Here is a 15,121-nt window from a genome sequence, read left to right as displayed (position 1 = left end):
GTGGCCATTGCTGGGTTTTCGAGATTTGATGGCATTTTGAGTACAGCACTTTAACAGCATCATCTTTTAGGATTTGAAATAGCTCAACTGGAATTCCATCACCTCCACTAGCTTTGTTCATAGTGATGCTTTCTAAGGCCCACTTGACTTCACATTCCAGGATGTCTGAGTCTAGGTGAGTGATCACACCATTGTGGTTATCTGGGTCATGAAAATCTTTTTTGTATAGTTCTGTGTATTCTTGCCACCTCTGCTTCTGTTAGGTCTGTACCATTTCTGTCCTTTATTGTGCCCATCTCTGCATGAAATGTTCCCTTGGTATCCCTAAGTTTCTTGAAAAGATCTCTAGTCTTTCCCATTCTGTTGTTTTCCTCTGTTTCTTTGCATTGATCATTGAGGAAAGCTTCTTATCTCTTCTTTATGTTCTTTGGAATTCTGCATTCAAATGGGTGTATCTTTCCATAAATTCAATTATTATCAAGCAAATATGTTATCTTTATAATTATGAAAACTAAAATATTGGGGACTTCCCTGGTGGTCCAATGGCTAAGATTCTGTGCCTCCAATGCAAGGGGCTCAGGTTTAATCGCTGGTTGGGGCTTCTCGTGTAGCTCAGTCAGTAAAGCTGGGTTCAGTTCCTGGGTTGGAAAGTTTCCCTGGAGAAGGAGATGGCAACCCACTCCAGTATTCTTGCCTGGAGAATCCTATGGATAGAGGAGGCTGGCACGCTACAGTTCATGGGATTGCAACAGTCGGACACAACTTAGCGCTATCTTTCTTTCTTTCATTTGGGGAACTAGATCCCGTGTGTGTGTGTTTAGTCACTCAGTCATGTCCAACTCTTAGTGACCCAGTCAACTGTAGCCTACCAGATTCCTTTTCTCCATGGAATTTTCCAGGCAAGAATACTTGAGTGGTTTGCCATTTCCTACTCCAGGGAATCTTCCCAACTCAGGGATGGAGCCTGTTTGCCTTGTGTCTCCTGCCGTGGCAGGTGGATTCTTTACCACTCCGCCACCTGGGAATCTGCCACTAGATCCCATATGCTGCAACTGAAGAACCCAAGTGCCACAGCTAAGACCTGGCACATAAAAAAGCATATAAAAGCAGCATACTGTAATTCAGCCAGATCAGTAGTAGATTCCTAAAGCTGTGTAATGTAGAGAGCTGTAGTCTTCTTATTTCTTTTTTGTTTCTTGATTAGAAAACTCATGCTTCCCTGCCTTTTCTGTCCCCAGTAGGTTTCTTACTTAGAATTAACCAGTCCTCCTGTCCCTGCACACACACCCTGCAAAGGAAAAACAAAAAGGGCAGGAAATTTGTTCCTGCTAAAATAGCAGCTGTTGCTAATCACTGGATTATTATTTTGTGATAAATCTGTTCAAATACATAAATGTTTGCTGTCAGGTCACTGATTTGATTTTCCTCAGGGGAATTCTGACTCATTTTACTCATTTTAGATGACTTGTCTCTCAGGTAGCTTTATATCTCAGGCAAAATGAAGCAATTTTTTAAATTAAAGTATTTTTGCAGTTTATATTAAAATGCCTGTTACTCTTGGCAGAGTTATTTTTATGGGTTTATTTTGGAATAGAAAGCAATGGCTTGGTTAACTTTTTTTTTTTATGCATCAGAAAGTGTACTGAATTTGGAAATTGGATGACCCTGGGTTGTAGTTTTCAATATTACTGTGTAATCTTGAGCATTTTTTCTTTTTTGAGCTTCAGTTCTACACTTGATTATTAGTTCTATCTCCCTTGTAGGACTATTGCCTAGATAAAGTGAGGTTATGGGTCTAAACATGTCTGTAAACTATAAAGTGCTCCACAAATATGTTATTGTTGATAATGTTGTGTGGTGATTAAGGCTGGTCTCAGGAAAGACTGTCAAATCACTGAGTTTTGTCTTTGCATTTTCTTCTCAGTCTGTTGAGTGACTCAACCCTTTTGAGATTACAGGGTCTTGTATCATGTTAGAGGTACTTGTTTTAGTGACCTTAAGACTTTTAGCAGTCTTCAGTTTTTAGTGGAATCCTATAGGAAGTTGTTCACTTACAAAAGTAGATAATTTACAGCCTGCTATGTGCATAGGCGTAAAATGAGCTACCGCAATAAATGTGTGATAAACGTCATGGTTGCCCTCATGGATTGGATATTAGTTGTTAAATTGTAATTAATAAAGCATATGGGGTCAACCTAGAGTAAGTAGGTCTAATGGGAGAAAATAGATCCCATCCTTCCCCCCTCTCCTTTACTACTGTTTGAAATAGAACAGAAAATTATAGGTTAATAACTTCCACTTTGAAATGCATGTAAAATGTATGTCAGTTCGTGTGCTGTGCTATTGGAAAAGCAGTTTGGATTTAGGAGTGGCGATAACTTTGGTGGGTAATTCAGGGGAATGCAGGACTGATGAGGTAGCTGTCCCACTGCATGGATTTGGATTGTCAGAAGGTAATATTGAGAGGCTTGAGGGGGATGTATGTCAAGCCAGGAACAGATGAAATTCATTAAAAAAAATTGTAGAGTCCTGATTTTAATATTACACTCACTAAAAACTAGAGTAAAATAGCATCTTTTGAGGATTCATGATGGCTCAAGGTTGAAGTTACCAGAAGTGTGAGCCCCATCAGTGAGTCATTGTGTTTTTAAAGTAACACAGTTGTTTCTTTGGGGTGGCTCAGGTGGTAAAGAATCTGCCTGCGATGCAGGAGACCTGGGTTCGATCCCTGCGTTGGTATGATCCCCTTTGAGAAGGGCATGGCAACCCACTCCAGTATTCTTGCCTGGAGAATCCCATGGACAGAGGAACCTGGCGGGCTGCAGTCCATGGGGTTGCAAATAGTTGGACATGACTGAGGGACTGAGAACACACATACACATCTGTTTCTTAAGTCTGTCTAGCATTTATTCTTTACACTTGTGTGGTGGTATACTCTTTCTTTGGAAATATGGTAAACTTCCTCATTAAGAAAAATTTAGTGTATTTGTCTACTTTCTCCCTGCCCATGTCAAGTAGTTTTGGTAAATCAAGCAGATAAGCATGTTTAAGACTTATATTCTGATGTTAATTCCTAAAAGCCAAAGCTCTTTACACGCATGCTTCAAGCCTTTTACTTTTATGGGAAATAAACCTGTTTCTAAAGTATATCTTGATAGTGTCTCAAGTGAGGGCTTAAAACCAAGTAAAATATTTATTCATTTTGGTTTGATTTTATTCCAGTTCACTCAAGTTAGAAAAAAGGACCACGAGTAAAATAATATTTAGGTTCAGACATTTGAAAGTTAGCGTGGTTCATTCTAGTTTTTGGCTTAAAGTAAAATTTGGGTTTTAAGAGAAGATTTTACCATCTTTCTAAATTCCATATATATGTGTTAGTATACTGTAATGGTCTTTATCTTTCTGGCTTACTTCGCTCTGTATAATGGGCTCCAGTTTCACCCATCTCATTAGAACTGATTCAAATGAATTCTTATATATGGAATTTAGAAAGATGGTAACGATAACCTTATATGCAAAAAAAGAAAAAGAGACTCAGATGTATAGAACAGACTTGTGGACTCTGTGGGAGAAGGCAAGGGCGGGATGTTTCAAGAGAACAGCATCGAAACATGTATATCTAGGGTGAAACAGATCACCAGCCCAGGTTGGATGCATAAGACAAGTGCTCAGGCCTGGTGCACTGGGAAGACCCAGAGGGATGGGGTGGAGAGGGAGGTGGGAGGGGGGACCGGGATGGGGAATACATGTAAATCCATGGCTAATTCATTTCAATGTATGACAAAAACCACTGCAATGTTGTAAAGTAATTAGCCTCCAACTAATAAAAATAAATGGGAAAAAAAAAAGAGAAGATTTTAAAATAGAGTCAATTAAAATTAGTTCAAAAGGAGAATAGATATTTTAAAGGAATAATTTTGCATCAGAACCTTCTGTAAAGTATTTAAAATTTTCGATTTTGCTGAAAATAGAAGGTTGATTTTAGGACCTTGACCCCTGTGTGTTTTTTTCAAGGCATAGTCTTAAGCAATGTCGTGTAGTAGGGTGCAGGTTTTAGAGTAAATGGGTACACTTTATTGGAGAGGTTACTTTGGGCATATTGCCAGTAAACCTTTCAAACATCTTAGTTCCACTCATTTGTTAAGTGATTATCATGAGTACATCACAGAGTTGTTGTATGAATTAAGTGGTATTATGATTCTCAAAGTATGGAAGTTGAAACTGCATTAAGAAGCACTTGGGTGGCTTATTAAAAATACAGTTTCCTGAGCTTTATTGCAGATCTACTTAGTCTTTCTATGCTGAGATTCTAGGATCTTCATTTTTAGTAAACTCTTCTAGATGACTAAGTCCACTGTGAGTGGTGCTTGCATAAAATAGTAGGCAAGAAATACACTTGCGTATGTATTGATGTAAATTAAACTTAAGACCTCAGCGATGTCCCTGCCCATTGCTTATCCATTGCTGCATTTTGATGCTCTGAAGAAACCAGAATTATTTGGAAAAGGGTTATGAAGTACAGTAATTCTACCTGTAAATAGATTAACACGTGGCAAATTGTGTTTTTTGTTTTGGCTACTTGTTATGTGTTTTCAGTAAACCCACCTTTCTCCTTTGCTATTTGTAAGGCTTCTGCATACCTTATCCTTAGGGCTTTGTATCTGATCAATGGCAAGCATAAGAAGTAAAAACACTGCTAAATGTTTAGCAGGAAGTAGTCAATTCCCAAATCCTAGTAATTCTGCTTGAGTGATTTTCATATAAATTCAAGACCAGACACTTGCTGAACACCTGCATTGTGCTGAACCCTCTGCTAATAAGCACTAGGGAAATGAGTTTAATAATTTAATAATGTCTGGCTTTAATCTATAGATTCAATGCAATCCCTATCAAACTACCAACGGTATTTTTCACAGAACTAGAACAAATAATTTCACAATTTGTATGGAAATACAAAAAACCTCGAATAGCCAAAGTAACCTTGAGAAAGAAGAATGGAACTGGAGGAATCAACCTGCCTGACTTCAGACTATACTACAAAGCCACAGTCATCAAGACAGTATGGTACTGGCACAAAGACAGAAATATAGATCAATGGAACAGAATAGAAAGCCCAGAGATAAATCCACGAACCTATGGTCACCTTATCTTCGACAAAGGAGGCAAGGATATACAATGGAAAAAAGACAACCTCTTTAACAAGTGGTGCTGGGAAAACTGGTCAACCACCTGTAAAAGAATGAAACTAGAACACTTTCTAACACCATACACAAAAATAAACTCAAAATGGATTAAAGATCTAAATGTAAGACCAGAAACTATAAAACTCCTCCTAGAGGAGAACATAGGTAAAACACTCTCTGACATAAATCACAGCAGGATCCTCTTTGACCCGCATCCCAGAATTTTAGAAACAAAAGCAAAAATAAACAAATGGGACCTAATGAAACTTAAAAGCTTTTGCACAACAAAGGAAACTATAAGCAAGGTGAAAAGACAGCCCTCAGATTGGGAGAAAATAATAGCAAACGAAGCAACAGACAAAGGATTAATCTCAAAAATATACAAGCAACACCTCCAGCTCAACTCCAGAAAAATAAATGACCCAATCAAAAAATGGGCCAAAGATCTAAACAGACATTTCTCCAAGGAAGACATACAGATGGCAAAAAAACACATGAAAAGATGCTCAACATCACTCATTATCAGAGAAATGCAAATCAAAACCACAGTGAGGTACCATTACACGCCAGTCAGGATGGCTGCTATCCGAAAGTCTACAAGCAATAAATGCTGGAGAGGGTGTGGAGAAAAGGGAACCCTCTTACACTGTTGGTGGGAATGCAAACTAGTACAGCCGTTATGGAAAACAGTGTGGAGATTTCTTAAAAAGCTGGAAATAGAACTGCCATATGACCCAGCAATCCCACTTCTGGGCATACACACCGAGGAAACCAGATCTGAAAGAGACACGTGCACCCCAGTGTTCATCGCAGCACTGTTTATCATAGCCAGGACATGGAAGCAACCTAGATGCCCATCAGCAGACGAATGGATGAGGAAGCTGTGGTATATATACACCATGGAATATTACTCAGCCATTAAAAAGAATTCATTTGAATTAGTTCTAATGAGATGGATGAAACTGGAGCCCATTATACAGAGCGAAGTAAGCCAGAAAGATAAAGACCATTACAGTATACTAACACATATATATGGAATTTGGAAAGATGGTAACGATAACCCTATATGCAAAACAGAAAAAGAGACTCAGATGTATAGAACAGACTTGTGGACTCTGGGAGAAGGCGAGGGTGGGATGTTTCAAGAGAACAGCATCGAAACATGTATATTATCTAGGGTGAAACAGATCACCAGCCCAGGTTGGATGCATGAGACAAGTGCTCGGGCCTGGTGCACTGGGAAGACCCAGAGGGATCGGGTGGAGAGGGAGGTGGGAGGGGGGACCGGGATGGGGAATACATGTAAATCCATGGCTAATTCATTTCAGTGTATGACAAAAACCACTGCAATGTTGTAAAGTAATTAGCCTCCAACTAATAAAAATAAATGGAAAAGAAAACTTTTCATTCAGCATTGTTAAAAAAAAAAAAAATGTCTGACTTTCCTAAGAGCTCATAGTCAAGTGAGGGGCAATTATCAAACATAGTGATAGGCACTGTAGTAGGGTATGTATCTGGTGGTAAAAGAGCATAGCGGAACAGAAGAATGTTTTGTTGTTGTTTTTTTGTAAACTGTTGCTATTGCCAGTAATTCAGGTTCAGAGAATCTAATTTGTTGAGCACTCACGGTGTGGCATGTACTTAAATATTAACACCGTTATGCATCTAAGGGCAAGCCCTTGACTGATTTCTTTTTTTCTTAAGGTTATTTTATGGTTCTTCAGAATAAATGCTTGTGAACACTGGGATGGTATCTGCCTGTGATTGAAAGTGTGGTATTATGCTGTCAAGGACTCTAGACTCTTTTCTGTCTCATTGTTATCGTCTATCACCATGTGTTTTCCTTTCATTTCTAGAAGTGAAATATAGAAAAACATCCCCCATATCTAGCTAATGTATGACATCTGTCCATTTTGTTTTTCCTGCTTCTCCTTTTGTTTACTCTTCCTATCCCCAAAGGAAATTTAGTAATTTTTGTTTTGTGTTTCCAGTCTTTTAGATAGAATCATGTGGAGATGAATCATGTCTAAGGGAAAAGACTCTGCTAGAAATATTTTTACCACAAGTTTACATAGAAATCGCCCTAAAAATTTTAATGAGGCTTGAGGTGACTGATGCAGGTGCTTAGTTGACATTCCTCTGCTTTGTTAATAGTTTTGCTTCAAGGTATGAGAGCAATTGTACTCTTGCTAGAGCTTCCACATCATTGAGCAAAGCCTCTATTTCATGACAGCGATGAGTTTATTTTAGAATTTGTCTCTGATTTTCTGTGGACCTCAGTTCATTGCTTTTTTTTTTTCTTTCTTTCTTATTTTTATGTTGTTTTCATGTTTCTAAGTTGTGTTTATTTTGGAGAGTACATACTGCTTTAAGAGAAGTTTCTTATACATTTACTTAGGATAAAGAGTTGTTTGAACTTTAAAAACCTGAAAGTTTGACAGTGTCAGTGTTTCCCCTTCAGACTATCTTATTATATGCTTGATAAGGTGATTTTTTTGTTGTTGTTCTTTTAAAAATTTATGTAATATTTTTCAATAGAGTGTTATATTGCTATTGGGCATCCATAAAAAATAGATGTTATTTCTCTTCATGAGAAGCAATAGTCAGAGCTAGTTTCTTTACAAATCCTTATTGTTAGGTTAAAAAGCTTCATAAAAATACCTTGTATCTTGTATCATACCTGGTGTGCCGTTTTCTCTGGAATTTATAGACTTGATTTTTCTGTTATTTCTACATGGAGGTGTTATTTTTGAGGTAAAGGAAGATTTTATAGAGTTAGTCATAGTTAACTTTGCTCAGTTTATGTTAGTATGACTTACTAACATCTCTAAAAGCCTCCCAGTTAAGCAGTGTCACAGTTGTTGCTTTTTCTGAGCTCTGAATCTTAAGAAACATTAAAACTAGAATATCAGTGCCAGATACCTCCTACATCTTTATGTATGCCTGAAGTGGCCTTTTGGGTTTTGGATGCTCAGTCCACACTTTAGATATGGATTGTGTTACCCTGTAGCATTTGTTCATCTCAGGGTCCATTGTTCTGAGGATTGATTTCAGAAGATGAAAAAAATGTAACCACAAGATATAGCTTACAGGTACAAACTTGTGTTTGAGAGATTGAGAACTAGGCTGCACATATTATGGGATACATCTAAGACTTTTGTAAAATTGTATTCTGTATTTAACAGACTTCAATGGAAACTGGTTGTTCTGTTGCATACCACCTTTGCATTGCTTCATGAGGACTGTTTTATGGTTTATATTTTTAAGATTTAACCATTCTGGTAAAGAGTAGGGAGTTTAATTCTGTGTTCTAATTAGAATAGGACATTCATACTACTTGAGTGAATTTTGTTTGCAATAGAGGATCCTAGGAATTCTCTGGCTGGAGGAGAGGCCTGAAACTGAGCTGCTCCCACTGCTTTGCTGTTGTTGCTGCTGAGATACAGTGGCATTTTTTGGAGACCAATTTTATTGTAGTTGATGTGAGACTCATGATACCCTGCATTCTGGGAAATTTAATATTGGGCAAAGTGGTGGGTTTTTTAAATTGTTTTAAAGAGGCACGTTTGTTATGAATTCTAGCTTTTCATGAGGATTTTGGTTTCTTGGTAGTAGTGTTTAAAATGATGCTCTATTAAGATTCAAAGTTATCCATTTTCTAAATTGAACATCACAGAATCAGTTGTTTTACATTTTTGCTTTCCATATTTTGATTTCCAATTTGGATAAATTTCAAACTCTTAATGTTGCCAAAGCATCTTTGGAAATAACTCTTTAGCTATTAATAAATGAATAATTAAGTACTGAACTACAAAAAATCACTTATTTTGTTAATCTGGAGCTGACCTTTTTACATTATATTTCTGAAATATATTCTGAAAAATATATTTTCAGAAGCATCTCCTTCTTTGGTAGGGATGGGACGGGGTGGGTAATGGTATATGAAGTTGGTCTTTCAGTAGTCGTGGGAAGGTTGTAAAATACAGCAGAGGCAGCCTGAGGCAAGTGAAGAGTTCTGTTATCTAAAGCTCTGTTACATTGGACAAGTTTGTTTCTTTATTTTTCTTATTTGTATTTGAAGCATAATAAATGTGTTCCCTCCATTTATCATAAGTATTAGAGTAGATGAGACAATGAATTGGAAAGTTCTTTTTGTACAGTGACATTCTATACAGCTGCTACCTTATTGCCGAGTCAGCAAATTGCAGTGCCACATGGTGACTTGGCTTTTCCCTGGCGCACTAGCCCACGCACTACTGATGCTCATACCGAGTCACTGCCAGTGTTATCTTGCCATTCTCCACAGCTCTGCTATTTCAGATATCTGATAGAGCAGTCTTGAAGGGCTTCAATGATTTCTGAATAAAAATTCCAGGATGCTTGGGCACAAGGTCTGAGAGCCATTGTTTCTTGTATACCCAGGATTTCCTGCTAGTGGAGGAAGAGTTCCTGCTGGCCTGTAATAGTTCTCAGCAGTTTCTCTCACTGCTCAAAAGAGAATAGAGTAAACCTTTTAATTTTTGCTAAGATAGTAAGCAGGGGTTCTTTGTTGTGTAAGAGGGTGAAAGGATTGGTCTCTGTCCACATCCAGTCAGTTTAAAATTGAGGCCTCAAGACTCTCTTTCAGCTATAGCATCTGTAAGACCTCTTTATCTTTCAACCCTGCGTTTAATATTTTTGTAGAATTACCTTATTTTTGTGCCTCTTCCTGTAGGCGAATCGTAAGTTGGGATAAACATTTACAAGTTCAGCAGTGGCAGACAGTGCTCAGTCCCTCAGTGGTGTTCAACTCTTTGTGGCCCCGTGGACTATATCCTGCCATGCTCCTCTGTCCATGGAATTTTCCAGACAAGAGTACTGAAGTATGTTGCCATTTCCTTCTCTAGGGGAGTCTTCTCAACCCAGGAATCGAACCTGTATCTCTTATGTCTCCTGTATTGGCAGGTGGATTCTTTACAACTGGGCCACCTGGGCAGCCTGAAATATGATTAAAGAGTGGGAAATCATGATTTTTGGTTATACCCAGATGGTTTTTGTTTTCAGCTAAAATTGTGGAGTAGAGTAGCTATTGTTAATATCTACTAATTTATCTCAACTAAAAAATGATGATGCTTTGTTTTGTGAATTATACCTGTGAGATCTCACAAGAAACTTGTTCAGTGGAATTTGAATTATTAATTCATTGTTCTTTTAATATGTGTGTGTGTGTGTGTGTGTGTGTGTGTGTGTGTGTGTGAAAGTTGCTCAGTCATGTCCGACTCTTTGCAATCCCATGAACCATACAGTTCATGGTGTGTGTGTGTGTGTGTGTATTATATATATATGTATATATATATATATTTGGTGATATGGTTTTTGACTTGAATGATCTAGAGAAAAGTCAAACTGTTTGAAATCACTTTTTTATTTTCTTTGGGACAATTGGATTACAAGAAAATATATGCAACACTTTGGATTTTAAGTACGAGTACAATAATACTCGTAGGATAGGTTTATTTTATAAATTAAGAAGAAAACTTATAGTAAGGTTTCTGCTTAGAAGTTGTGGTTAAGATGTGTTGTTGTTCAGTCACTAAGTTGTAGCCGGCCCTTTGCGACCCTATAGACTGCAGCATGCTAGACTTCCCTGTCCTACACTGCCTCCCAGAGTTTGCTCAAATTCATGTCCATTGAATCAGTGTTGCTGTCTAACTATCTCGTCCTCTACCACCTTCTCCTTTTGCCTTCCATCTTTTCCATCATCAGGGTCTTTTCCAGTGAGTTGGCTCTTATATCAGGTGGCCAAAGTATTGGAGTTTCAGCTTCAGCATCAGTCCTTCAATAAATATTCAGGACTGATTTCCTTTAGGATTGACTGGTTTGATCTTGCTGTCCAGGGGACTCTCAAAAATCTTTTCCAGCACTCCAATTCAAAAGCATCAATTCTTCAGCACTGAGCCTTCTTTATGGTCCAACTTTTCACATCCATACATGACTACTGGAAAAACCATAGCTTTGACTAGACAGACCTTTGTCAGCAAAGTGATATCTTTGCCTTTTAATACCTGTCTTGGTTTGTCATAGCTTTTCTTTCAAGGAGCAAGTGTCTTTTAATTTCATGGCTATAGTCACCATCCGCAGTGATGTTGGAGCCTAAGAAAATAAAGTCTGTCACTGTTTCCATTTTTTCCCCATCTATTTGCCATGAAGTGATGGGACCAGATGCCATGATCTTAGTTTTTTGAATGTTGAGTTTTAAGCCAGTTTTCTCACTCTCATCTTTCACCCTCATCAATAGATTCTTCAGTTCCTCTTCACTTTCTGCCATTAGAATTGTATCATTTGCGTATCTGAGATTATTGATATTTCTCCTGGCAACCTTGATTACATCTTGTGATTCATCCAGCCCAGGATTTTGCATGACATTCTCTGTATATAAGTTAAAAGAGCAGGGTGACAATATGTAGCCTTGTTGTACTCCTTTCCCAGTTTTCAACTAGTCCCTTGTTCCGTGTCTGGTTCTAACTGTTGTTTCTTGACCTACATATAGGTTGCTTAACATGATCAAAAATGAGTTATATGGAATATTTTGGGGGAGTGAGGCATGATCATTTAGAACTCTGATTAGATTTAATTAAGTTTTTAGTGTATATGTTTAAGATCTATTTTACTAGATAACTAGAGGTGTAAGGAAACTTATGTATATTGTCGGCTTGTTTATGTACATTTAAAACATATGTTAAACTGTTGGAAATAAAGTGATGGTATTGACAGTATTTGATTTATTCTTTCTACAGGTAGTATTGGATTTGTTCTAACTAAATCACATCTGTTCGGGTGTTTCACCTTAAAACTAAAGACATATGTGTTTCAGATAGCTGGCTGTGATACAGTATAGACTGCCTATAATCCACCTAGCTGTTGTATGTAGGAATCATTCATTGTTTTTGTATCTGTCATGAAGGCTGCCTTACACGCAAGAGAGTTAATCAGTTACAGATACTGCTTTTTGGCTTTTGTATATATTAACTCTGTGAGCTTAAATGGCTATAAATATTGTTTACAGTATGCCACTAACATTTGGATATTCATTTTTCTGGCAGTCTTAGATTGAGTAGGGGAAAGTCAGATTATTATATCTGATGTTATCTGAATCGTATCAGATTTAGATCTGATTATATATATATTCAGATTATATCTTATATATCTGGTATTATATATATTCAGATTATATCTTAATTAGATCTGATCTAAAATCTGATTGGAAAATCAGATTATTATATATATATATATTTTTTTTAATGTGAGAGACGAAAACATATTTCATCATCTTGTTTTGGTATTTAGGTTTAAATATTGCATTATTTTTCTTTTATGAGGTTAATATGAATTCAACTAGCATCTTAAAATTGCTATAATGGAAGAGTAGGAGAGAGAAAAAGAAATGTGCGGTTTTGTCAGTGAGAACTGGTTTTAGATTCGTCACTCCAAATCTTTGTTGTGATGAGACAAAAACCGAGGAGCATACACTCGCGTACCTCTCCTGACAGATGTCAGCAAAGAGAGAAGAAGCACAAGTCATAACTGCTGCTTTGCAAAGATTGTAGTCCCTAGAATCTGTGTGTGTTCTGAAATCATTAAAAACAATTTAAAGCTTTTTAAAATCAAGTGCTTGGTAGTATAGAAGGTTTGGAATAGTTTAAGAATTCAGAGAGTAAGGTGACTGTTTAGTCAAGAAGGAGGTGGCTCTTGAACTTGGAAAGAATCTTTGGATTGTTACTGGCGGGAAACGAAGGCAGAAGAGATAGGGAGATGGCCATGAGTGGACAGAGACCCCAGTGCTGGTGAGCTAGTTATGAATGAGGCTCAGTTCAGAATGGGTTTGATTTTTCATATTAGGTTTGTGTCTCTTACCTGCAGATTAACATTCCCCTGCTTCTTTTCCCCATCTGACTTTTCTTGGAAATGTATCACTATTTTCTTAAGAAGAAATAAGACGTGGAGAAGCAAAAACTTAAAGCTTTACCTTCCTAAAGGGAGAATGGTCTGAATAGAGACAGAATTAGATGTTTTCAGTTGCACATGTCTTATTTTCAAGTACAAGAAGAAAGCCTGAGGAAAGAATTACGGCCTTTAGAGTTGGACAGATAAGGATTCTTTGGTGGGTCCATCATTTGCCTTTTGACCGGACAAATTTACCATTTTTCTTATTATGTTTATATAGGAACAGTGCTATCTTTTATGGGATTGTTTTTATTAAATGAAGTCATGTATATAAGCTAAGCGTGGTGCCTGCTCTATACAGTGAATAAATGGTGGTTAAACTAATTACTTATAATTGAAACAAATAATTGAAATAATTCTGTGATGATAGATATGATAAACTAAGATGAGCATTTAAAAATAATATATAGTACAGAATATTTGGGCTTCCCAGGTGGCGCTAGTGGTAAAGAACCCACCTGCCAATGCAGGAGACATGAGATGTGGGTTCGATCCCTGGGTTGAGAAGATTCCCTGGAGAAGGGCACGGCAACCCACTCCAGTATTCTCACCTGGAGAACCCCGTGGGCAGAGGAGCCTGGTGGGCCACAGTCCATGGGTCACAGAGAGTCAGGCACAACTGAAGGGACTTAAAATGCATGTGGTTTACTTGGTATGCTTTGGCGGTTTTCTCGGTTGAATTCTTTGCATTTCTCATTTTCTATCCATTTTTTCTTTTAGGAGACAAAGATGGCAGCAAGGTGACCACAGTGGTGGCAACTCCTGGGCAGGGTCCAGACAGGCCGCAAGAAGTCAGCTATACAGACACTAAAGTGATTGGAAATGGGTCATTTGGTGTGGTGTATCAAGCCAAACTTTGTGATTCAGGAGAACTGGTTGCCATCAAGAAAGTATTGCAGGACAAGAGATTTAAGGTAAGACCTTCAGTAGTTCATGTGTTTTTTGTTGCTGTCAATACATGTAAATAATTCCTTTTTCAAGTGTTGCTTTTGTTTCAGATTTCACTTATTGAACAAGTTTTGTTCAGCTCAACTACTGTAGTGACTTTTCCATTGTGTATTATGTTGAGATAAAATTTACTGAAGATTGCAGTATTTTTTTGAACTGTAGCTATGAGTGATATGTGTATTTAAAATGTTGTGAAAGATAGATTAAAATTTATTAATTCCTTATTTTAAAATGTGACCTCTCTCTGCCTTGGGTCTCATTGGTGTAGGAGACCAGAGAAACATTGCTTGTAGCATATGTTTGTTTGATACAGTTGACTGTGCTTCCTTTCTTGAAAAATTTCTTTCTAGTCTATGATACAACACTGTTGTTTTTTTCCCCCTATAACTGACATTTCTTTCCTGCTATATATTCTTATGTCTCCCTTCCATCTGCCCTACAAAACGATACTTCCCACAGTTCATTTTTTTTTCTTACAAGATCCCCTTAGAGTGTCCTGTGTATGGATGATCAGAGGTCATCTCTTCATTATGATACAGTGGAGAGTCAGGAGACCTGGGCTCATCGAGGCTCTGCCATTAACAAGCCATGCAGCTCTGTTCCCTTCCCTACTCTGCCCACCTCTGAAGCATTTTAATGAGAGTCTCCTGTGTTCTAGGAACTGTGCTTAACATTAAAGGATAAAAAATTAAGAGGTTATCACTGCTCTGAAGTAGCACACATTCTGCTGCCTGTATGCTACAGAATGTTTTGAACATTCTAAAGAGGTTTTAAAAAAACAATCTAAAGTTTCTGTCTTCAGTTTATTCTCTCCTGAACACTAGTCCCATGTTGCCAAATGCCCACTCAGTCTTGATGTCTGAAGGTACCGTTATTTTCAAATTGACAAATCTTCTTATCTAACTCTGACTTAACTGCCAGTCTTAAAGGAAATCCTTTCTATTGGTTCTCATTCCTTCTTGTTCTTTCCTTTTAATTCTTTTCTCATTCAGTGTCATCGATACTCT

The 15,121-nt window shown here is 37.6% G+C and overlaps 1 protein-coding gene across 7 annotated transcripts in view; it reads left to right on the top strand.

Moving 5' to 3' along the window:
- GSK3B (glycogen synthase kinase 3 beta) overlaps nucleotides 1–15,121 on the top strand; it is a 275,257-nt gene that overhangs the window by 129,530 nt on the left and 130,606 nt on the right. For all 7 annotated transcript variants that reach the window (XM_020901778.2, XM_020901774.2, XM_070466019.1 and 4 more), the window contains one exon: nucleotides 13,887–14,080. In XM_020901778.2, coding sequence (XP_020757437.1) covers nucleotides 13,887–14,080 — 194 coding nt within the window. The remainder of the gene's footprint in view (nucleotides 1–13,886; nucleotides 14,081–15,121) is intronic.

Source organism: Odocoileus virginianus, chromosome 4 (genome assembly GCF_023699985.2).
Source record: "Odocoileus virginianus isolate 20LAN1187 ecotype Illinois chromosome 4, Ovbor_1.2, whole genome shotgun sequence".
Classification (NCBI taxonomy): domain Eukaryota; kingdom Metazoa; phylum Chordata; class Mammalia; order Artiodactyla; family Cervidae; genus Odocoileus; species Odocoileus virginianus.
Note: the sequence above shows the minus strand (reverse complement) of the source record. Positions and strands in the feature narration are given on the sequence as shown.